Source organism: Malania oleifera, chromosome 4 (assembly GCF_029873635.1).
Source record: "Malania oleifera isolate guangnan ecotype guangnan chromosome 4, ASM2987363v1, whole genome shotgun sequence".
NCBI classification, from domain to species: Eukaryota; Viridiplantae; Streptophyta; class Magnoliopsida; order Santalales; family Ximeniaceae; genus Malania; species Malania oleifera.
This window is the reverse complement of record NC_080420.1, coordinates 123,806,113-123,831,300: the sequence shown is the minus strand read 5'-3', so window position 1 is coordinate 123,831,300 and position 25,188 is coordinate 123,806,113. Positions and strand designations below refer to the sequence as shown.

Below are 25,188 nucleotides of genomic sequence, written 5' to 3'. Positions count from 1 at the left end.
TTATTTTTTGCCTTTTTTTTATTACGTTGATTACTCAGATTCTTTGGGATGCATTAATTTTGAAAAAAGAAAATTAAGGAAAAGAAGGAAAAATACTCTTGCGTTTTTATTGACCATCGATTAAGATATTCCTATTGAAGTCATTTCACAAAAGCAAGCATGTTACTATTATGAGATAAGGTTACATCTTGTTTGGAAAAGGAAGCAGAAGGGTAATTGAGTAGTCGTCATATAGGAATGTCATAGGATACAAAGAAAGCCAATGCCGAATGCTATCGTATTTTTTTTATGAACTATTTTGTAGCTACACGATAGGTGTACCTTACTCCATTCTCAACCAAATATAACATAACCACTCTTTCGGGGCTTCCTTGGTTTATCATTGAGAGGCTATTAATGCCACAACTCTTATGATCACCCATAATGTTCATTTTCTTCAGCAGTTCTAGAAATCTTTAACAGGATGCAACATGATTGATATGGTGATGGGAAAAGGACGTCCTAGATTTCCTTACAGTTGAGAATACTACCCTGCTTTTATCTTTCTCCATGATTTTACACATCAAACGATCAAATTACTGTGGAAAATTTATAGATGTAGAAGAGTTGAGCATAGAAAAAAAAAAAGGTGGGGATAGGAAATAAGAAAAGGGATACAGTTTCTAGAAAAGATATAATTCATTTACATCCATAGAGATGAGGAGGTCCTACTGAAAATTTGAACGCTGCCCTCCTCTTTGAGGACCTCCCGCCGCGCTCCTTCGCTTGGGCCACTCTCCATGCACCACCTCTCCACCCTCATCCACGACCACCATTGAAAACAACCGGTTACATATTGGCCAGATACAAAGAATTTTGGGGAGGTTCCAGAATCAATGGCTTTTGGAGGGTTTGCTGAAATCAATGGATGTTGTAAACGATGGCTGGGGGTTCAACAGAAGATACCTAAAAAAAAAAAAAATGATGAAGTTACTATAGTAAGCTATTTAATAAAAACCAAGACTAAAACTTGGAAATAATAAATGTGGAAAAAACTATATATATATATATGAAATTTATTCGTAAATATAGATATAACGAAGTTGAGCTTGCATTAAAAAAATTGACAAATGGAAAAATGAAAATTTCCAATCCAACAAATATATAGAGATAATGGCCCGTGCAGTACCAGGTACCATACACATGAACCAAAAATGATAGTTCTCCATTAGTCCACTCCAACTATAATGAAACTTAGATTCAAGATATTAAAAACTAAAATTTATCAAAAGGAACTTCAGAAAAAAAAAAAAAATCAATCTAAATTGCTCTTTAATGTACATCAAGAATATGCACAATTCTAGTGTGAAGACAATCTATAAGCTGGCCATAGTCAACTTCGAATGCATTCCCACCTAACATCATTAACAGCAAAGACCATTAGAGGAAGTAAGCAGACAAGGACCACCTGGCCTGGTGATGAGTATTAAAGATCTTTCCATATAGTCAAAGGAGGTCCACCCCAGCTGAGAAGCAATATTTTCCCAGATTAGGAGAGACGCTTATGCAGTTTGTAAGTTAAGAACGGATGGATCAGATAAATCTGAAATCAAGCAATCAAAAACAACCAAGAGTTCTAAGAGCAAAGTGGGGAGAAAATTTTGATGAGAATTAAAAACAAAGATTAATTTAGATGGAAAACAAATCCATTTGAAGAAAGCTCAAAGTGCACAATCACTGTTGACCAGTGCTCAATAACTTATTGATTTTATAACTAATTTTTTCTATGTTTTTCCTACATTCAAAATAGTATAGATGCCCACAAGTTAATGGCTAAAGTTCCTTGGAGAAAGTCAAATCTTTCATTGAATTTTGTTATGCTTGGTATTTATTCAACAAAGCCAGAGCCAATTTCCCAAGCCCCAAAGTTATGCTGGAGAGAGAGAAAGAAGGCTAAAAAGCACAAACTGCTATCAAGGTGAATCGGTCACTCCTCTGAGTACATTTAGAGATAGTTATTTCTACGCAAGCATTTTAGCACTTGTTTGAACACTGAGGCGACTCACCTTTTCAAATAAGAACACCACCACCCTGCTCATCTATGTCCGCCTTCTTGAGTGATAATACGGACCGAGTTTCAGTTGCTGCACAGAGGAATCAAGATGCAATTAATTAATAGCATACATCCACTGAAAAACACAAATATATATATATATATATATATATTTATTAATATTATGGTTCATATGACATACTATCCAATTTTTCTACTCTGCCAAATACCTCAACTTTATTGTGGATGATAGTCTAGCATATGAGGATGGGATAAAGCCATTCAGCATTCCAAACCCATGTTCTTCATATGGCACTGGTCATGGCACTGAAGTAAATTATGAAGCTGCAAGAAATTAAAGTGTAAATTATTTGAGTAGCATTTAAAAAGGCGGAAATTTGGGGGCAAAAGGGGATTTAAATTTTCACCTAGAAATGGAGGCAGTGGACTTATATAAGCAGGAATCACCACTGAGAGAAATCAAACATCAAATGAGATCAAGAAGAATAAGAAATGCATGCTAGAAGCTTCAAACTGAGAGAAAGAGAGAGAGAGAGAGAGGAAACCTAGATGAGATCATGGGATGGGGTTTTGTACAAAGGTAGAAAACATCTACGACAGCATTATTGCACAAAAATGTTATGCAAAACACAGCCCCCTCGAGTACCTTCTGTATGAAGGAAGAGACACCCATATGCAGAGACTAGAGACTCCAGTTGAAAAACAAAATTGAACAATTATAGCTATAGACAAACAGAAAACAATATATTATGCCATCTATTCACCTAAAGAATGAAAGAGGATGGTTGCAATGCAAGCTTAAATAAACCTCTTTTGTTGCTAATTCCCCAAAGAAATTCAAAATGCAGCCTCCCTATGGTGACAATAGTTAGGCCATCAGGTGATGAACTTCTGAACTTTACAAAAAGCTTATGCCACAACTCTATGAGAATCAGAATTGAGCAAAGGGACAGCTCATTATCTGTTTAACAGCTTGCAATTGAACTGACATGCCCAAGCATGGTCCCTACCATAATGGAACTGGCTTACAGTCTAGGATGTATGCAACAAATATTTTATCATTCATTGGTTCTTGGCCAATCAGAGGATGTAATGTTCTTGTATTTTTTTGAATTAAGATATGAGCATCGTATTAAGGTTACATTCTAATATTACTGTAAAGCCACAAGAAAATCATAAGCAGCAAACATAAAATTAAACCCATTCAATGACCTTACCAAATTGTTGGATCAAATTAATCCACAGCTCTAGAATGTCTTCTATGGAGATATCATTAATATATTTATTATGTCAATTCCTATGCAACTCCAAGGTAAATTTGTACACTCTGCAAATACCAAGGATACTATTAAACATATAAATGCTAATATCAGACAGACTGCCCCTTCAAGCAGCAGATTGAATTAAACAACATAATCACTGAACAGTTGAATTAATAACATATGATATTGATCACCGTTTTAGCTAAAGTTACCATGCAGAGCTTATTCAGTTGCTCTTAAATGTTAGCAAGAATCATATTAAAGATGTTAACATATTGATGTATAAATATGCTTACATGCACACACATTGTCATCTAAATTTAAAAGCTAGTAAATGCATTTTTCACATTAATAACTTGGGTCCTGATTGTGTATCTGACAGCAATATTGTATATCAGATATTTAAACTAACAAAGTTCAGCAAATTTACCATTGCAAAATTACTCAAGTTTTGAAAAATAATTCTCAAATTCACTTTCACCACTCTTGCAGAAAAATTTTCAATCAGGCATAATATTGCAACAACATTCATTTCCCTTCCACAATCATTCACAGCACTTAGCTGGACTCCCCAACTTACTATTGTGGAAGAGGCAAAAAGATCTTTGGCAATAACTCACCCATGCAATCTTTGCCAATAAAGCAATAACTTACTCCCTAAAGATTCTTTTATAAATAAATAAATAAATAAAAATAAAAATAAATGAGGATATGTTCTACACCGACAGCAGCGCACCTCATGCAAATCTCATAGATAGTACTTAAAAATTATATAAGTTGTACAAAGATGTCGCCAACATTGCACCAGTCTTTTTTAGATCCGGTTGAGTAATTGGGTAAATGGAAGACCTAATACCAATGATAGATTTCTCCCTCTATTTATAATATATGTCAAGTACATACCAATGAGCACGATACCATTACTCACTCTCACTTATTAACATAACACTAACACACTAATAATGCTAAATGACTAAAATAACCATCAAACTCTCCCTCAATCTAAAGCATATATACTACATGCTCTTAGCTTGTAAAAATGAATTTAACACAACCACTCCCAAGGCTTTAGTAAATAAGTCAGCAAGCTGCAAATCAGACTTCACATGAGTGGTGGAAATGAGATTCTATACAAGTTTCTCCAAAACAAAGTGACAATCAATTTCAAAGTGTTTTGTTTGCTCATGGAAAACGGGGTTGAAGGCAATATGAATGGCAATTTGATTATTACACATCATCTCCATAGACTGAGAATGTGGAAAACATAGTTCTTCCGACTTGTTCTTCAGCCAAACAAGTTCACATGTAATGTGAGTCATGGCCTTATACACTGACTTAGCACTTAACCTAACCACCACAATTTGTTTCTTACTCCTCTAAGAAACCAAATTACTGCCAACCAAGTTACAGTAGCTGATTGTGGATCTTCTGTCAAAATGTGACTCGGCCCAATCTGCATCTGTATATCCCTGAATATGAGTGCGACCTCTATCCTGATATAAAATACCTCTTCTAAGTGCACCTTTAAGATATTTCAAGATGCGGCTTACTTCATCCCAGTGACTTGTTCTCGAAGAGTTAAGAAACTAACTTACAACCCCTAATGCGAAAGATATATCTGCCTGGGTGACCATAAGATAATTTCGGCTTTCCAACAAGTCTCCAGTATTGTCTTGGATTGAACAACAAATCACCCATATCTAGCGCTAGCTTATTGTTAGAATGTGTAGGTGTATAAATGGGTTTGGATCCCAACATCCCAATCTCATCTAAAAGATCAATAACATACTTCCTCTGCGACAAAACGGTTCCTATATGAGATCTTAATACTTGTATACCCAAGATGTACTTCAATGGTCCCAAATCCTTGATCTGAAACTTAGTTTGCAAGAAATGCTTTAGGCTCTAAATACCTTGATCATCATCACCATTAATCACAATATCATCTACATACACAATAAATAGAATCCTATTGAATAAAGTATGATGATAAAATATTGAATCATCTATTACACACCATCAAAGGCCAAACTCAAGTACTATAACACTGAATCGACCAAACCATGCCTTAGGATATTGTTTTAAATCATATAACGACCTGTTGAGCCGATACAATAAGCCTAACTCCCCCTAAGCAACAAACTTAGGTGATTGCTTCATATAGACCTCCTTTTGAAGACCACCACATAAGAAAACTTTCTCAACTTCTAATTGATATAGACACCAGTGATGGATGGTGGCTAAGGAGATGAACAAACATACTAAGGCAAGTTTGGCGAATAGTGCAAACCATACACCTGAGTATATCCCTTAGCAACAAAGTGGGCCTTCAATCAAGCCATGAAACCATCTAGATCGACCTTCATGGTGTACATCAAACAACAAAAAACCATAGACTTATCAGGAGGAAGAGTAATCAACTCCTAAGTATCATTATCCTGTAGTGCATGCATCTCTTCTATCATAGCATTCCTCCACCCAAAACGAGACAAGGCTTTAGAAATAGATTTTGGAAGAGCAACAGAAGATAGAGACAAAGTACTAACAAAAACAATAGTATGAGGGTGATAAGAAAGCATACCAAACAAAATGAGAGATTCGATGTTAGGTAGAAGTGTGTTTACCTTTTCAAACAACAATAAGAGGATCAACGACTTGAGAAATAGGATCATTTGACGAGGGAACTAGTGGCATAGAAGTGGAAGCGGAGAAGGCTCTTCTCCCTTGAGTCACTAAGAGTACACTCGCAAACTAAGATGATCCAAGCAACAATTCATCAAGGTCAACAACACTCAAGGAATCATAATAGTATGGTGTAGGATAAAAAAAGGTGACATTATCAGAGACAAATAATCAATGTAAAGCAAGGATATAACATTGATATCCTTTTTGAGTATAGGAATAACCTAGAAAAATATATTTCATAGCACAAAGATCCAACTTATCCCTTCCTAAATTTAACTAATGAATGAAGGACATACAGCCGAATATACGAGAAGGAAGGGAGAATGAAGGAGCATTAGGGAAGATAATAGAATCTAGGAGTTTACCACCAAGGATAGAAGATGGTATTTTAGTGATGAGAGAGCAAGCAGTGAGCAGAACATCACTCTAAAAACAACTCCATTTTTCTATGGAGTGTGGGCAAAAGATGACTAATGGAGCATGACTTTAGTCATAGAGGTAATGAATTGAGTACTTAAGTACTCCTTAGCATTATTATGTTTTTATTATGAAGTATCCTAACTAGCATATCAAACCGAGTTCTCATTTTTTAGAGCAAAAGATAGATATTAAACAACGAGAACAATCTTTCATTAAATACAAAAGCCAATTCTGGAGTAGTTATCAACAAATTAACAAAGTACAAAAACCCCAACCTTGATGTGACACGACTAGGACCCCAACATGGTTTTAAATCATGGTAGCAGGTAGCGTAACGTAACTGTAATGGGTGTAACGGGAAGCGGGAGTAGCGCATGTTACATAATGGGAAGCGAATGTGACGACCACGAATTTTTTTGAAGCATGCACAACCTTGTGCATATTAGCATACTTGCATGTTTTAAGCTTTTAGCCCTTCTTAGAAAGAGTTTTAGTGTATTTTGGATCCTTTAGTTCGTGTAACTAAGTTATTTGGTAAGAGCAACGAGTTTACATTTGTTTTAAACCACCATTGATAGAAAAATTACATGTGCGTGCGTATTTATACTTCTCATTGTTCTTATCTGTAATAAATTCTTATGTGTGCTAAATAAATTAATAAAACAAAATACATTATACACTCCATTAATCTATTAGACACATAAGAGATACGAATAATACAAATATAAAATAGCTAGAAAAGAAAGAAGGTTGAAGTTGAAAAATATAGAACATAAATATCACATTACTAATATTATCAAAATAAAATATTTTCTTAACAAGTTAGTATTTTCAAATTGTTAATTAATGCATCTATTGTTAGTATTTAAAGTAGTAAATTTTGTATCATTATTATCCTCATTATAATCTTTTCCCCCTCTTGCCACTAGGTATATTGAGAATGATATATGAAAGAGAGGGAAAAAGTGAGAAGGAAAAGTAAAAAATAAAATATTTTTTTGGTGTAACAGTCCTGTAGCGGTTATGTAACGGCCGTAGAGCCTTTACGTAATGGTTGCAGTCCGTAACGGCCGCTACGACTATGATTTTTCTTCCCACCAATTTTGCGGTGTGTAATGGTATCGGTAACCCAAAAAACCATTACGAAGCGATGTTACGTAATGGTCACGGCCTTTATTTAAAACCATGGACCCCAAACATCATAATAGACTAACATAAAAGGGCTAACAACTCTTTTGTTGACTCAGGAGGTAAATGGAACATGATGATGCTTTCCTAATTAACAAGACCCAAATTCAAGGTTAGAAATAGAATTCAAAGTAGGAACTAGCTGTTTTAACTTGTCCAAGGATGATTGACCAAGACAACAATATATTTGATGTGGTATGACAGTGGCACTTCAAGCAATAGGAGGAGTGTAAGAGTAAAGTCTGCTAGCCTTATGTCATGTATCACTCATCTTTCTCATCTTCAGATCCTGAAAAGAACAAAATTAGGAAAGAAGGTTATAGAGCGATTTAGTGACTATAATTTTACTAACAAACATGCAATTAAAGGGGGATTTCGAAATGTACAAATTAGAGGAAAGAAACATGGAGGGAGTAGGATTTACTGTTCCTATCCCCTTAACAGCTGTAGCAGACCCATCAACAACAATAACTTGAGGTAGATTTTTAGAATACTAGAGAGTAGAAAAGAAATTGGTGACACTTGTCATATGGTCAATAGCTGCAAAATCATAACCGATGAACTAGTAGGAGAGATACCAAATGACATACAGATAGTATGACTACTTTTCTAAGAAAAAGATGCAATGTGATGAAATGTTTTTTGGGATGCCTAATACTATAGGAACCTTGAATACTCCTATTAAAGCTTGATATGCATTATTAGTCCACAACCTAATGGCTTAAGCTTTTATGTGAAGTGGTGACCTAACATGTTACTAGAGCTAGTTACCAGGAGGTCCCGGGTTCTGGTCTTGTTGCCCACATTTAATGTAAAAAAAAAGCGGGGGTCAGCCCGGTGCACAAAGCTACCGTGTATGTTGGGTCCCGCATTTAATGTGAGTTTGTTAAAAAATTATTGTATCCTCATCTCTCTAGGTGTTGTCGGGCTGCATGTGTAGGGGACTATTAAAGCTTGATATGCATTGTTAGTCCACAATCTAACAACTTAAGCTTTTAGGTAAAGTGGTACCTAGCAACTCCTCTTCTAAGATAGTTATAGTACATTGTTCACTAGTACAAGTGACTAACGAGCGAATACACATTTGGGATTTGGGGACTCCATCCCAAAACACATACCACCTTGATAGAGCATCAGATGTTAAATACACAGCAAACAACTTGCTTTTGGAATTCACCAACTCCATCCCAACACACACAACCTTCAACAACTAATGCAAACTAGAAGAACACGATGAACGAATCAAAGAACACAGGAAACACCAACATTTGAGGCTCCAATAAACTCAATAAACATTGAGAAACAGCTTTGGGAAGCATCAAACAACCATCCCCCAGGTTCCACACAAAAGCAACTAAAAAAAGTAAGATCGTTGGACAAAAGATGTTAAAATACCACTTACCTAAAAGCTTAAGCTAATAGGTTGTGAGCTCCTCCCTCGCATGTGCAGCCCAACAGCACGTGAAGAGATAAAGACATGATAAATCATACCCATAGTAGGGTACACAATAATATTTTTATAAAAGCACACAACAAACGCAGACAACAAGACTAGAACCTTGGACCTCCTAGTAACCAATTATGATATCATGTTAGATTACCACTTTACCTAAAAGGCTAAAAACTTAAGCTATTAGGTTGTGAACTAACAATGTATATCAAGCTTTAACAAAAGACATCAACAAAAATTTCAAGAATATGTTTGTAGAGGGGTTTGAGTACTATTGGATGAATTTAGGCCAGAAACATGCCTGAAATTAGTTTTATGCACCAGCACATGGTGCCTTCGACCAACGCGTGAGGGTGCAAGGAAGAAGTTCTGGAGATGGGATTTCAGTGGGATCGGCAATGTTTGTGGGTGACTCTAGTGTTTCTTTTGCAAAATCAACAGTGGTTTTTGTGCTCCTGAACTGGCAGTGTCGCCCAGGAACTTTTCGGCAATTGCTTTGGCTTCTAGAAGCTGCTTTTTCAAGGCTATGGTGTTGCTGGAAATTCTTCTATGATGGTAGAAAGGCAGCGAATTTTGTGTTATAGGCTTCGGTTTTGATGGTGGCTGTGACAATTAGGATTTAGGTCTCAAAATCATGCGCTGATAACATGTTGAATAATTGGTTAGAATGGAAGACCTAGTGATGCAGGGGCAGCATCAAGGTTCTGCAGCCATGGAGAAATTAGAAGAGATGAAGGAAGGGGAAGGGAGGTGAGAAGAGATACTAGGGGGTAACCCACTTTCACTTCAATTCACATTCATCAATAACTGCCTATAACATGGCTTTCATACACTATTTAAAAGAAAGCCTCTTTATATGAAATTACACTTAAACCCCTAAAACAACATTACATTACAAATATACCCTTTACACAAATACGACAAACAACCCCCAAATACACATAATCCTATACTAATTAACACAGACCACAGAAAATAAACTATTAACCACACATAATAAACTACTAATTCAACCCCATAATTAAATAACCAACTCTTCTTAATTATTTTCCAGCAAGGATCTTCACAATGTCTTACTTCTTGTCCTACATCAACTCTCCCTCAATTAGAAAAAATTCGGCCTTAAATTTTGAAATATTGGAGGATCAAAAGGGAGAAGCAAACTTGGACTTTTTGAAAGCCAACACTTGAAGGAGGCAAGAAACCAAGTTCCATTGGCAGCACCATAAACATGACTTGAGAATCAGCATCAATGAACTCATTAGGGATGACAAACTCTACAATAGGAATGCTTGAAGGACTTTGGATGTCTTCAAACACATTAATTTCCTTCCTTGTATTGTCTTCAAGCTGAGTAATTATGACTAATTCTTTGTCTTGGTTCATTGGTAGAGAGGACTTCAAAACGATTTTCTTCCCATTACAGTGAAAGACATATGTGTTCTCATGTCCTTGAGTAACGCCTAAATCATCCAACCAAGGAGTACATGGCCAATCTTCATAGGTAGGATATCACACCAAACATTAGCCAAATATTCACCCATTTGGATGGGAACCAAACATATTTCATAAACATGTACAATAGAGTTAACAACCCAAGATATCACATAAAGCTCTAGGTGAGGTTCCGGATGAAGCTGCATACAAATGACTCCATTTATGGAAACCACATTCATTGGACATCTTCCCTCAATGATGATTTTTCAAATATTTTTTCTCTGCATTTGAGAATGGTGTTAAAAAGCTCAAAATTGCACCCAAAATTTGGCAAATGACATTCCTTTTTCCTATAATTTGTCACCATGTTGCTAAATTATGCATATACATATGCTGCAGCTATATATCACAAGCCTTTAACACAATTTCCCACAAGCCTTACTCCCAATTTTCTCACCAAAAAAAAAAAATCTATCTTTAATTCACCTTGATATTGATTGTCCTGCTGAAATGAAACAAATTCACAAAACTCACAAATTACAGCAACAAAACCTGATTTTTAATGCTTCCAGTGGCAATTTCTAGGGTTTCATGCCAAATTATCACCCTTGCTTGCAATATGTTGCGTCCACAAGAAAAATTATCTCCTTGCAGATCAAAATTTCATGGAGAAAACCCAAAATATCCTGGCTGGGCAGTTTTTCATGAGACTGGAAATTGCAGAAAACTGTGAAAGTTTCCTAGTTGCAGATCGCCGGCGCGTGGGGCGCATGCGCAGCCAATGAGGCACCTCCGGTAATGAAACTTGGGTTGAGGGGAGATCAAGGGATGCAGAGTTTATTGGCCGTGGCGGTGTTTGTCAAAGTATTGTGTGAATGGCATAATGATTTGGCCTAAAGTTATGTATATTATATATAGACTTTACAAGAATGCTATACACGGAAAGTAAATTAGGTCTAGCATGATTCTAGCCCTATACATGTAAACTATAATCTATCAAGCATCAATTTGCTACTTAGGAAGCAATGTGGATAACGAGTGAGAGCCTTGGTGAAGATAACCACAATTTGTAATTCAGTGGAAGTATGAGTGATAACACGAGCTTCAAATGCTTCATAGATAGAGTGACAATTGACTTCAATATGCTTCGTGCGCTCATGATAGACAAGATTGGTCGTGATCTGGATAGCACTCGTATTATCAGCATGTAGAGGTGTAGGGGTCTCAGAAAAGTCTAGCACAGCAAGCAAACCTCGATTCCAAATAATTTCAGAACAAGCAAGAGACATCGCCTGATATTCAGATTCCGTCGAAGACTTAGAAACTTTGTCTTGCTTCTTACTCTTCCAAGAGATCAATGCATCACCTAAGAACACACACCAACCAGTGATGGAGCGATGCGTATCCGCACAACTAGCCCAATCAGCATCACTATAAGTAGCAAGGCGAAGACACACCAAGAGACTCTATCTTGCTTCAGATTCCGTCGAAGATTTAGAAACTCTGTCTTGCTTCTTACTCTTCTAAGAGATCAATGCATCACCTAAGAACACACACCAACTAGTGATGGAGCGACGCGTATCCGCACAACCAGCCCAATAAGCATCGCTATAAGTAGCAAGGCGAGTAGAATTGCCTGCAGGGAAGAATAAACCATAGGCGGAAGTGCCCTGAACATAGCGTATGATCCTACGGACAGCAGCCAAATGAAGATGACGAGGAGTATGAAGAAACTAGCTAACTTGCTGTACAACAAAAGAAATGTCTAGTCTAGTAATGGTGAGATAGACAAGACAACCCACCAACTTCCAGTATAAACAACAAGTCACCCTCCTCTTTGCGAAGCTTGACATTTAAATCCATGGAAGTATCAACAGAAGTACCCTTCTGAAGGCCAGCTGTGACCACCAAGTCACTAACATACTTATGTTGAGTGAGTGAAATACCTAAAGGACTACGATTCACCTTAAGACCAAGAAAATATGTGAGAGACCCAAGATCTTTCATATGAAAGGACTCTGAGAGATAAGTCTTGAGCTGAGCAAGTAAAGCAGAATCGGAACCAATAATCACAATATCATCAACATAAACCAAAAGAACAACAATACCCATGTCTGATTTTTGAAGAAACTATCATACTTGCTCTGCTTGAATGAAAAATGCAATAAAGTGGTGCGGAATTTATCAAACCAGACCCTCAGAGCTTGTTTGAGACCATAAAGAGAGCAACGAAGCTTACACACATGTGAAGTTGGAGAGGGAAACAAGCCCGGGGGTGGCTTCATATAAATACACTCTTTAAGATCCTCGTGAAGAAAAGCATTCTTGACATGCATTTGATGTAGTGGCCAATCGCTGGATGCAGCAATAGCCAGAATTGTATGAACAGTAGTCATCTTAGCCACTAGAGCAAAGGTCTCTTCATAATTGACGCCATATTCCTGATTATTCCCAAGTGCAACAAGGCAAGCTTTGTAACAATCCAGACTTCCATCAGATCGGACCTTGACTAAGTAAACCCATTTACAACCCAAAAGAACAATGGTGGGAGGACAAGGCTCAATGTCGCAGGTGTGATTGGCCTCTAGAGCGGCAATTTTTTCCTGCATAGCTTGTCGCCAACAATCATCCTTGGCAGCGTGTGAGTAGGATGTGGGAATATCTAAATTGAACAATGTAGCAGTAAAAGCTGAAACAGAATTGCCAACACTTAAAGAGGGAAACCCATACCTATTTGGGGGTACAGACACTCGAGAAGAGCGACGAACCAAAGGCTCTAGAGGTGCTGCAACTAACTGAGTCTGGAGCGTGGTAGGATCAAATATCGGATGAGCTACCGGAAGAGACTGTGGGTGGGAGCGTCGCATATACACAATACCTGGTTTAAAACAAGAACTAACTTGATGAGGATCCTAGAACTACTCCTCAAAGAAGGGGAGAATCACAATAGAAGAGGAGGGTACAGAGGACACAGGAAAGAAATGTTGATTTTCAAAGAAAATAACATTCCTAGAAATGCGTGCACGATGTAATGTAGGATCATAGCAAACAAATCCCTTTTGACACACGCTTTATCCCAAGAATGCACAATCGAACAAATTGAGCAGATAATTTATGTCGCTCATGAGGAGGTAAATGAACAAAACATACACAACCAAAGGTACGGAGGTTATCGTAATTAGGTTGCTTAGCAAATAAGCAGAAATAGGGAGACTCCATGAGTAGGACTTAAGAAGGTAAACGATTAATCAAGTAGCAATTTTCAAAGCCTCAACCCAGAAAAAGGATGGAACGGAGGATTCTAGCAAGAGAGTACGTACCACATCTACGAGATGACAATTTTTTTGTTCGGCTACTCCGTACTGTTGGGGAGTAGCACGACATGAATGTTGATGAATAATACCTTTAGAAGCCAAAAATTCCTGAAACTCAATAGACACATATTCACCATCAGAATATGTGTGTAATGTCTTAATAGAAGCAGAAAATTGATTGTCAACATACACTAAAAACTCAGTGAAAGCATGAAAAACCTCAAATTTAGAGCGAAGAAAGTAGACCCAAGTAAATTTTCTATGATCATCAATGAAAGTCGCATAGTATTTAAATTTTTCATGTGAACTAATCAGGGAAGGTCCCCAAACATCACTATGGATAAGATCAAAGCACTGAGAAGCTCTACTAGCATGCAAAGGGAAGGGAAGAGTTTTGCTTTTACCAAGTTTGCAAGAGGCACACTCAAGAGATAAAGAAGAACGTTCTTTATTACCAAGTAAACCAGAGTTCAATACATGAGATAAGATCTGAGTATTGGGATGGCCTAAACGACGATGCCACACTATACGAAGATCTAAAACATTATTACAAACAAAAGCCTTAATAGAAGAAACTAGAGAACGTGCTGAAACAGGAAAAGGTAGTGGAAACAAGCGCCCCACTTTAGGTCCCTTCGTGATCGGCTTCCCCGTTACCTGGTCCTTCACAATACAACCATTAACAAAAAAATTAACAGCACAATTATTATCAACTAATTAACCAACAGAATTAAGATTTTTGGAAAGCTGAGGAGCAAGAAACACGTTAGTGAACTTAGAAGAGGTCTCCAAAAGCAGCTATTGGCAAAGAATTGCCATTGGCAGTCTAAATAGCATATTGACCACCATAGGGCCGAACATGACACAGGGTAGTGGGATTATTCGTCATGTGATTAGAGGCGCCCGAGTCCACATACCAGAGTTTAGTAGAATTGTTACCTTGGAGCCCCATTGCTAATAATGCCGAAATTAGCATCTGTCAAGTGTGCAGTAATTCGTTCTAGGAGGTGCAGGAACAGAGGAGTCACCTGAAGAAGAGCTAGGGGCCGCAAAAGTCACTGTGGGGGGTACAATAACTGAAGTCTGTAATGCCTGGGCCTGACGATTCTGCGGGCGGATACGAAAGTCTTTGATAATGTGACCCTTCTTCTTGCAATAAGAGCAAAATTTCTTGAAACAATTAGCAACGATATGCCCAAATTCTTTGCAGCAAAAACATTGCAAGGTGCTAGAATGCACAAGCAGTCCTCGTCGTTGAGCAGCATAAGCCACAGGGACAGACCCTGAACTACCATGAGATTGTGCCAAAGTAACTTTAGTACTAATCCATTGTTCTTCACAAAGTAACTCACCAAAACAAACATCAAAAGAAGGAACAGGAGAGCGATTCAGCAGAGACGAGCGAACAAATTCTTACTCGGGGTGGAGTTTCACAAGAATCTGATCATGACGACTAGTCTCGTGAAGACGTTGAATAATGGGAAGAGAGGCAACAGGAACATTCGCAGTAACCAAATCAGAATATTTTCTCCAAAGAGTCAAAAACCCCGAATAATAGTTTTGGATGGAACGACTGTCATGTTGAAACATGGCAACCACATGCTCTAACTGAAAACGACAAGCACCGTTATTTTGATGATATATATTGTTTTTAAGTAAGTCCACACGAATTGAGCGGTGTAATTTGGTCGCAAGTTGGGGACAATATGTGGCACAACCGAGCCAAGAAGCCAAGACATAATCCGAGCATCAAGCACAGCCCATGAAGGACAAGCTGCTGAATCCTTGGCACCAAGCACAACCCATGAAGGACAAGCCATTGACTTCTTGGATTTATCAGGATTGGGTACACAATCCATGCCATCAATATGACCCCAAAGATTTTTTCCCTTTAGGAAAAGTTCAAATTGAAAAGCCACGTAGAATAATTGTTGCCCGTAAATTTGGCACACACAAGTGCGGAGTCCATGCTAAATAAAGGAGAAAATCGAAAAGCCCAAAAAACAAAATGTACAGAAAGAAAAAGACCGCCAAAAAATCTAGAAGCCCAAAAAATAAACAACACAGGTACAAAACAAACCAAGAACAACATGCCTACACTAAAAAATAAATGAACCACGTAGAATAATTGTTACCCGTAAATTTGGCACACACAAGTGCGGAGTCCATGCTAAATAAAGGAGAAAATCGAAAAGCCCAAAAAACAAAATGTACAGAAAGAAAAAGACCGCCAAAAAATCTAGAAGCCCAAAAAATAAACAACACAGGTACAAAACAAACCAAGAACAACATGCCTGCACTAAAAAATAAATCTTGAACCAAAAAAAAACCTGCTACGTCGAGAATCACAAGGACAGAGAAGCACCAGAAACAAAAACAGAGAGAACCAAGACCAACCTTCCTGCACTTAAAAAAATAAATCTTGAACCAAGAAACCTGTTGTGCCGAGAATCACAAGGACAGAAACCTGCTGTGCAGAGACAGAGAAGTACCAAAAACAGCAATAGAAAGTTGTTGCCTGCTTGCCGAGAGTCACAAACAGCAACAGAAAGTTGTTGCCTGCTTGTCGACTGTGCTGAGACAGAGAAGCACCAAGAACAGCAACAGAAAGTTGTTGCCTACACTAAAATAAATGGCAAACCAGAAAACCTACTGTGCCGACAACCACTCAGCCATAGAAGTACCAAAAGAACAGAGAACAAAAAATTCCAGAAGAGAAAAAAAAAAAAAAAACACAACATCCACGAAACCGAGAAGACAAAAAAAATTCAAAGGGGAAAAAAAACTTAGCAGTCGGCTAGCTCTGATCCATGTCAAAGTATTGTGTGAATGGCTGAATAATTTGGCCTAGAGTTTTGTATATTATATATAGTATTGGCTCTATGAGTCCAATCCTTTTTTGATAATGACAATTCACTTGGTATTTTACCTGTGTATTGAGATTTTGAACAGGATCATGACTTAGCATGCACAGATGGTAAGCACGCTATGGAAGCCACGAGTAACACGAAGTACATACCATTTGGCTCAATCCATGGAAGCCGAAGAGCAGAAGGATAAAAGCAATCCAAATTTTCAGTAGTAATTCGCATTAGGTTTGATTGTATTTGCATAACTCATAAGATATGATGCGAAGCTCAAAATGTCATATAAATTGACCTAGGATGCATGTTTTTCATGACATATTCATATGTATTAACCTAGGTTGGATCGGGCTGAATAAAGGGCAGCTCGTCTCGTCGATGAATGATTGAAGGTCACTCGTCGCCGAAACACTCTCTATTCTTGTCGATGAGAAAATACCAAAACCATAAAAATCTCAAACAGCCCAATCATCAACGAATCCCTTGTTCTCGTCAACGAGTGACTAAAGGAAATTCGTCGACTGGTACGAACATTCATCGACGAGTTCGTAGCGCAAAACGGCGCTTCAGCATAGAAACGGACAGAAATTTTTTAATTAAATGATCCAACAGTTGAAAATTGATCAAAGGACGAGAATACTTATATATACCAACTCTAAACCCTAGGATAACACTTTAGCACAACTTTGGAACAACTTTTGCTAAGCTTTGCCTACTTTCAACGTATTCACATCAAGTTTGGGCATTCGTCAAGATCATCTTCAAGATCCACGTGCTTACACTCATATCATCTTACGAAAAACTGGTTTGATCTTGAGGTTTGATTAACTTTATTATTGAGCATTCAATCTTATTCTTATAAGCTCATCTATTCCCGTATTCTTTTATTTAAAATCTTATATTGGGAGCAAGAACTCAAATCTCACATATTTACTTGTTCAAACAAATCTTTTGTAATATCCAAAGGCATATTTTTTATTCAAAAGATTTAATATTATTTTTGCAAAAGGTATTTGAAAACAAGAGATTAAATCTTTGTGATATTCAAAGTTATATTCTGATTCAAAGATTTTATATTTTATTATTCTTACAAAAGTTATTTGAAAGCAAACCCTAGAATCTCCAAAGCATATTTTTTAAGGTATCATTTTTGGGAGATATTGAATAAAGTTTAGATCTTTGAAGCACCTCGTACATATATATCTTTCATATAAAGATCATACTTTTCATTTACATCATTGAAAATTATATTCCCTCTTGAACTTCATATTATACCTTATAAGAGTGCTTAAACTAATTGTACTCATTCGCTTATTGAGAAGTGTCTGAGTGTTCAGAAATTTATTATTCATTATTTGTATTAACGGTTTGGTTTGTGAATCGTGAGGAGGAAGCTACACCTCTTGTAAGCAGCGGATTAGGAGATAACTACGTCTCTTGTAAGCAGCGAATTGTAACGGGAAGTTCCATCCCACGTTAAGGAGCAGTATAGTAGAATCCTTGGGTAAACTACCCAAGGCGAGGACGCAGGCCGGGTTGGCTGAACCTCGTAAAAATCGTGTTTGCATCTCTCTTCCCTTAACTCTTTTAATTTCCGCTTGCACTTAATTATTTGTTTGTTGTGTATGTTAAGTAATTAGGTAATATTGTTTGCTTGATAAAGTCACACATTAAATTGATAAGTTGAGAAATACTAAACTGCTTGTTACCTAGTTTGTCCATGTGTGGTTGTAAGTTTTTACAAAATTGAAATCTAAAGACTACGATTTTTAAAATATCCAATTCACTCCTCCCCCCTCTTGGGATTACACATAAATTCACATATAGACTTTACAAGAATGCTATACATGGAAAGTAAATAAGGTCTAGCATGATTCTAGCCCTAAACATGTAAACTATAATCTGGCAAGCCCTACACATGTAAACTAAATATATGCTAACTGTACAAATAATGAATTGAAAAATAAGAAAATAATTGTGGGCTGAAGTACGGAAAGAAATCTTTTACTTTGCTGTTTACTGTTCCATTGACAGTGTAATGAGAAAAGCACAGGAGATGAGAGTTTTCGAAGTGCCAACAGCTGCAGAAGTTTTGGCCAGCAGGTGGGGTTCCTCCAGTGGTCAGACGGCGATAAAATTTTGAGGGAAGGGTTTCCGGGGTTTCTGTTTTTGGTGGTCTGGGTGGTGTTCCAGGACGGTCGCTGGAAAGTGGTGTTTGAGATTTGGGGACATGACTGAAATTTCTGAAAAGTTTAGAAACAGCAGAACTGCTTCAGTTTTTTCTTTTTTTTAACTGTAATTCAGAAATATATATATATATATATATATATATAGAGAGAGAGAGAGAGAGAGAGAGAGACGACAGTTAAAAACCTGCAGGAGAGAAAAGAAGAAGATGGGAGGTTGGAGGAGTTGCTGGATAGAAACTGCCAGAAACTGTCAAGAGACAGCCACAGAATTAGAAATGAGAAAGAGAGTTGAGAGAGTTATGGAAGAGAAAAGAATAAGATGGGAGGTTGGAGGAGTTGCTGGACAGAAACTGCCAGAAACTGCCAAGAGATAGCCATAGAATTCAGAAATGAGAGAGGTGAAAGAATTATGGGAGAGAATTAAGAGAAGGAGAAGAAAAGAAGGAGAAGAGAAACAGATAAGAAGATGAGGGCAAAAGGCTGCTGGGCAACAAAGGATTAGAGACAGAGCAGGAGATCAGAACAGAAAACCAGAGAACAAGAAGAGAAGAAAGAAGAAGCAGCAGCAGAGAGGGAGCAGAAGTTACAGAACAAAGGAGAGAAAGAAAGAAGTTGCAACAGAGGGAGACAGAAGTTGCAGAACAGTGGGGGAAAGGAAGAAGAGAAGAAGAGGGAGGAAGAAGAATATTGAAAAGAAAAGATGGGGGAATTGAAATGGAAGAAAGAGATCGTGGTTGAGCTCTGGTACCAAATGATGAAGGGGCAGCATCAAGGTTCTACAGCCATGGAGAAATTAGAAGAGACGAAGGAAGGGGAAGGGAGAAGAGAGGAGATACTAGGGGGGGAACTCACGTTCACTTCAATTCACATTCATCAATGACTGCCTACAACATGGCTTTCATACACTATTTATAAGAAAGCCTCTTTACATGAAATTACACTTAAACCCCTAAAACAACATTACATTACAAATATACCCCTACTTTACTCAAATATTACAAACAAATCCCAAATACACAGAATCCTATACTAATTAATACTGAACACAGATAATAAACTACTAACCACACATGATAAACTACTAACTTAACCCCACAATTCCTTCACTAACTCTTTTTAATTATTTTCCAGCAAGGATCTTCCCAAGGTTTTACTTCTTGTCCTACATCAACTAATGATGCAGGAGCAGCATCAAGGTTCTCCAGCCACGGAGAAATTAGAAGAGATGAAGGAAGGGGAAGGGGGAAGAGAGGAGATATGAGGTGCGGAACTCACGTTCACTTCAATTCACATTCATCAATAACTGCCTACAACATGGCTCTCATACACTATTTATAAGAAACCTCTTTACATGAAATTATACTTAAACCGCTAAAACAACATTACATTACAAATATACCCCTACTTTACACAAATATTACAAACAACCCCCAAATACACATACTCCTATACTAATTAATACTGAACACAGATACTAAACTACTAACCACACATAATAAACTACTAACTTAACTCCACAATTCCTTAACCAACTCTTCTTAATTATTTTTCTAGCTATCTTCCCAAGGTCTTCTTGTTCTACATCACCTAGTCCCAATGATTGGTCTCTCCCTCCATTTATAATATATTTCAAGTGAATACCAATGATCATGATACCTTACTCTAACTTATTAACATAATACTAACACACAAATAATGCAAAATGACTAATATAACCATCAAAGATCCCATTAGAGTTACCCAGGGAATCTGTTTAGAAGGAAAAACATGAGGGCATGAAACTCTAGGAATGATTGCTAACAGACGCAAAGGGAGTATTAAACGAAGTATGGGCATCATTAGCATTGGCCCTGCTGATCCACACTATGGCATTGGGCAGCCAGGGTCAGAATTTTGTCATCAAACACACATATGCACGCATAGAGCAGTCTAAGGAAATAATTCACAAATATATCTGAAACCAAGTTTATAATTATAAAGAATTGTGCGCATTACAGAAGGAAGCAAAGGGGCAAGATTGATTGCCTGAAAAAAGCCATCTTTCTTTCATTTTTATTGCATCCTTGTGTAGTTTTAGATATCAGTTACCCCATCGTGTTGCTGTTTAATCTTAGGAGCCATTTAGTGCAGCTTTTTTTCTCAAACATGAAAGTGATTTTGAACCTCAAAAGTCTGTGTCAAACACATAATTAATGTAAACAAGTTGATGCCTGACTGAGTTATTGACTTTAATTGGAAGTTATGCTTGATGATCAAAACTGTTAAGGAAATATTAGTTACTTACTTCCACTCATTTTTCTATGTTGCTTCCCATTGTAGAATACACTAAGCGAATGGAAAAAGGAGAATATATTGAATAACAGATAACATCTTGTACCTACAGAATCCTAACTCTTAATAGCCTCATTACATCACATTCCACAGTTACATATACATGGCAATGATTAGCGGATGTTGTTACTTATTTGATATGCCTGTTTCTGAGAATTAGTAATCCATGTTCTCGGACTTTATAATGCAAAATTGTGAACAGATCATATGGACAAAGCAGTCCAATACGTGAGAAAACAAATGAACCGGTTGTATGGACAGAATGTTGCAATTCATGATAAATCTGATGAAACTATAGAAACATAGTAAGCAATTGTCTTATTCCAAAGAGATGCTGAGCACCCTTTTGTGCCCCACCTTCTTAATTGGTAATCAGACAGTAAATACCACACCCTGTATGCTGTTTCATGTTAGGCTGAATCGGAGCAAGAGAAAATCTGAGAAAGAGACCAATCAACCACAAAGAGCTTCTCTGTCAATCATGTGTGATTCATTATAACATTTTAAAAGTAATCCTCTCTTACTGTATAATCATCTTAGAGGCATCTTGTGCCTAAACAAGATAATAGATTAGTGGTAACAGAAGATGGACCTCCTTGTCACAACAAGTCAATAACAATCAAATTAAAAAACAAAGCAAGAATATATTGAACTCATAATGTCTTAGAATTTTTTAAAATTTCAAAGAAATTTTGATATTTGAATATACAAGGATGTTTCAGTGTTTTAGTATCTTGCGAAATCAATCATGGCAGAAAAAGAGATGAAAACTAACCTATTTTCTCAATATCACCTCACCAGAACTTGCTGATTTCTCAGATATCATAACCACAAAACTAGGTTGAAAAGCAGGATCAATGCCCTATAGAACTCAAGAGTGGCAACAATAGTTGCTATCCTTCAGTGTCATTCCTTTAAGGAGCACCTGCCCAACAGGGGAACAACCAAACATCATGCCATTTTTGAAAAGTGAGGTTGTCACATTTTCCCCAAGCCCTCAGCCAGTATGTTGCTTACTATATCTTGTTTCACAGAATTTTTATCAGTCACTCTTGTTCCATCCATTTCCTCTCTAACACCAGAACCAATTAATAGTCCATGAGTAATAGAATCTGGGACCCAACCCTTTTCCAACATTAAGTCCAACAATTGACGGGCCTCCCTCTCATAACCCCCTTTCCAAAGACCATTAACCAGTATGTTGAAAGTCGATGAATTAAGAATATCAAAATCACAGGCAAGTTTATTTACTGCTGATAAAATCATATGCAGCTGAGAATGGTCAGCCAAACATGACAAAAGACAGGCTAGTGTTTCTGAATCAGGCACAAAACCTTCCCTAACCATCATATTGAAGAACAAAGTACAATCTTTAGCCCGACTTTGTGCACTCATGCTTTGTATAAGGATACAATATGCTTCCACATCGAGAATGCAACCATCTACCAGCATTTGTGAAAGCACTACTAGGAGATCCTTTCCCCTCTTCGTTCTAGAAAGCCCAAGCATAATAGTATTGTAAGTGGCACTTGCACAAGGAGTTCCAGAATAACGAGCCAATGGTAGCATCCTGATTGCTCTATCAACCTCTCCTTTTATGCAGATACCCTCAATCAACATATCAAATGAGGAGGATTGAAGGCTGCATCTTTTGCTTGACATATAGCAAAACACTTCAGCTGCTTCTTGAAGTTTTTCTGCCTGGCAAAGGCCTCCAAGCAACTCAGCATAACACACAGAATCCAAAACCCAACTATTGCCACGAATACGATGGAACAGCTCCATGGCACACCTATACTCATTCAATTTACAGTTGCCAACAACAAGAGCAGAGTAACTAGCATAATCAGGGATGAATGAAGTTACAATCATTCTACCAAGAGTTTCATAAGCTTTTCTAAGATTTGAATTCTCGCAAAACCATCTGATAAGAATGTTCCAAGAATCACTATCAGCCATATTCCTCTCAACCATTTTTTCAAATACACTTTGTGCCATGGAAATGTCACCAGCATTGCAGTAACCACCAAGCAATGCATTATGTGGCAAAGCTTCCATAACATGTTTTTCTTCCAAAAACCCTTTGGCCTCATTAAACCTTCCTAATTTACAGAAACATTCTATTATTTTTACAAACACATCAGCAACCACAATTACACCATGTTCTATCATCTCTTCGAGAATGCCAATCGCATCCTTCAAATAAAGGTTCTCACACAAACAATGAATTAGGACCTCATAAAGCAAGGAATTTGGCACCATTTTAGAAGCGGTCATCATTCTTAACAACCTGATCCCTTGCTCAGGTTTATTCGCTGAACAAAACAAAGGTATTGTACTGGTATAGAAACTCAAATCAGGCTCAAATCCAGCTTCGAACATCTCATGCAAAATGGTAGTCGCTTCATTAACTCGGTTTCTCACAACAAGACCACTTATAATTATCTCGAAGGTCCTGCTATTAGGATGACACCCTTTCTTGTTCATTCTTCTGAATTGACCTATAGTGGAGTCAATCTGCTCCATGCCAAACAAAGCCTCCAACAAGTAATTCAAGGTATCAACAGTTGGAACAATCCCCGCTTTCACCATCTCCTTATAAACAAACAAGACGGATTGAAAATCTCTTCTCTCCTCCACAATGGCACTCAATAACAAATTAAACACAACTACATTGGGCTTATAGCCACCCAAACTCATGGCTACAAGAACCCGTATAGCTTCTTGGACCCTATGATCTCTAACAAATGAAACAATCAAAGCAGCAAAAGCATCCTCTAAACCAGGGCATCTCTCCCTCACCATCTCAGCACAGAAACCCTCCATTTCCTGAACGCACCCATTCATCCCCAATTTCGAGATGATGGAACAATAGGTTTCACGGGTGTGACGAAACCGCTTTTGGAGGGCAGCCCATTTGAATATCTTGAGTGCAGAACCCAAATCATTCGTGGAATCCAAAACGCGGGTTAAATTATCTGGGCTAAGCTTGTTCCTCAGAAACTGTATCTTGGCCTCAAAATCTGAGGTGTTGTGCGGAGTGTGGTCGTCTTCTGAGGTATTTTGGATTTGGTTTGCGCATGAAAACGAAGCAACGCGCGCATTCACAGAAGCCCATTTGGGAATTGTCTTGAAAAATGCTAAACGTGAGAGCTTTACGGCCATCGGAGCAGAAGCAGCTCATGGACGAGTTATAATTATTCCCCCGCAAAAGTAAGTAGTGTGATAATGAAAAATTAAACATGGGAAGAGTTGAAAGCTATCCTGAGAACTCATGGCACCGAAAAGCAAGAGGATGACACTGATTCAGACCGCTAAAAAAAATTTTAAGATAAAAAATCACAATACAAAACCCAAGAATTCAGCAGAAGATTTCAGATAACGAATGTTCGTGTGACAGAGCACACAGGCTCTTACTGTTTGGCTGGGCATCTGAACACTGCCTCTTATCAAAGTCAGCTTCAAAAATGACGATTAACGAATTTCAGAGACCAGAATGTGTCCTGAGTTAAATGAGTTTCTTGTGCTACTCCGGAGATAAGCCTCGCCCATCCCCGACGATGAGCAACAAAAATCGATTTCTCTCTTTCTCTCTCTGGTAATTGTGTCAACGGTGCCCGCTTTACTACAGACATTTCATACTTGTCCTGAAAATTCATTTCTTCTTCTTCCTATTTTAGTAGCAAATTTGTAAAATAGTCATAGTTCCGATAATTTCAATTTTGTTGTAAATAAAATATAAAGATAAATATAAAAAAAAAAATTTGAAACTATAGAAATTCAATAGTCTAGTTTTCCAGCAACTAAATGTTGCTAATCATTTTATTATCTTATTTTGTTGTAAAACATTTCCTTATATAGCAGTTTTTTCCTCATTATTGGGTTATGGAATAAATAACACGACTGAATTGAAGGCGATTATTTTAGGGATTAATTTATGTAAAGAACTCGGATTTGACCAATTGGAGATTGCATGTGACTCTACTTTGTTGGTT

General features: G+C 37.4%; 1 protein-coding gene across 2 annotated transcripts; it reads right to left on the bottom strand.

The window, feature by feature from the left end:
* Positions 1–470: 470 nt before the first annotated feature.
* On the bottom strand, positions 471–24,808 carry LOC131154411 (pentatricopeptide repeat-containing protein At1g63330-like). 2 transcript variants are annotated; one of them, XR_009136432.1, is made up of 5 exons: positions 3,271–3,371; positions 2,461–2,502; positions 2,263–2,377; positions 2,046–2,123; positions 471–945 (listed from the first exon to the last, which is right to left on the bottom strand). XR_009136432.1 is itself a non-coding variant. In XM_058107166.1 (5 exons), the coding sequence occupies exon 1, from the start codon at positions 24,356–24,358 to the stop codon at positions 22,172–22,174; it is 2,187 nt and encodes a 728-aa protein (XP_057963149.1). In that variant the 5' UTR covers positions 24,359–24,808; the 3' UTR covers positions 569–945; positions 2,046–2,123; positions 2,263–2,377; positions 2,461–2,502; positions 21,969–22,171. The 2 variants fall into 2 exon arrangements, 1 of the variants encoding a protein (XP_057963149.1); XM_058107166.1 differs by lacking the exon at positions 3,271–3,371 and adding an exon at positions 21,969–24,808 and having other exon boundaries at positions 569–945.
* Between the last annotated feature and the right edge of the window lie 380 nt (positions 24,809–25,188).

What these genes read in the sequence shown, in the direction of transcription:
- LOC131154411 (XM_058107166.1), bottom strand. Translation starts at nt 24,358, where the DNA reads ATGGCCGTAAAGCTCTCACGTTTAGCATTTTTCAAGACAATTCCCAAA.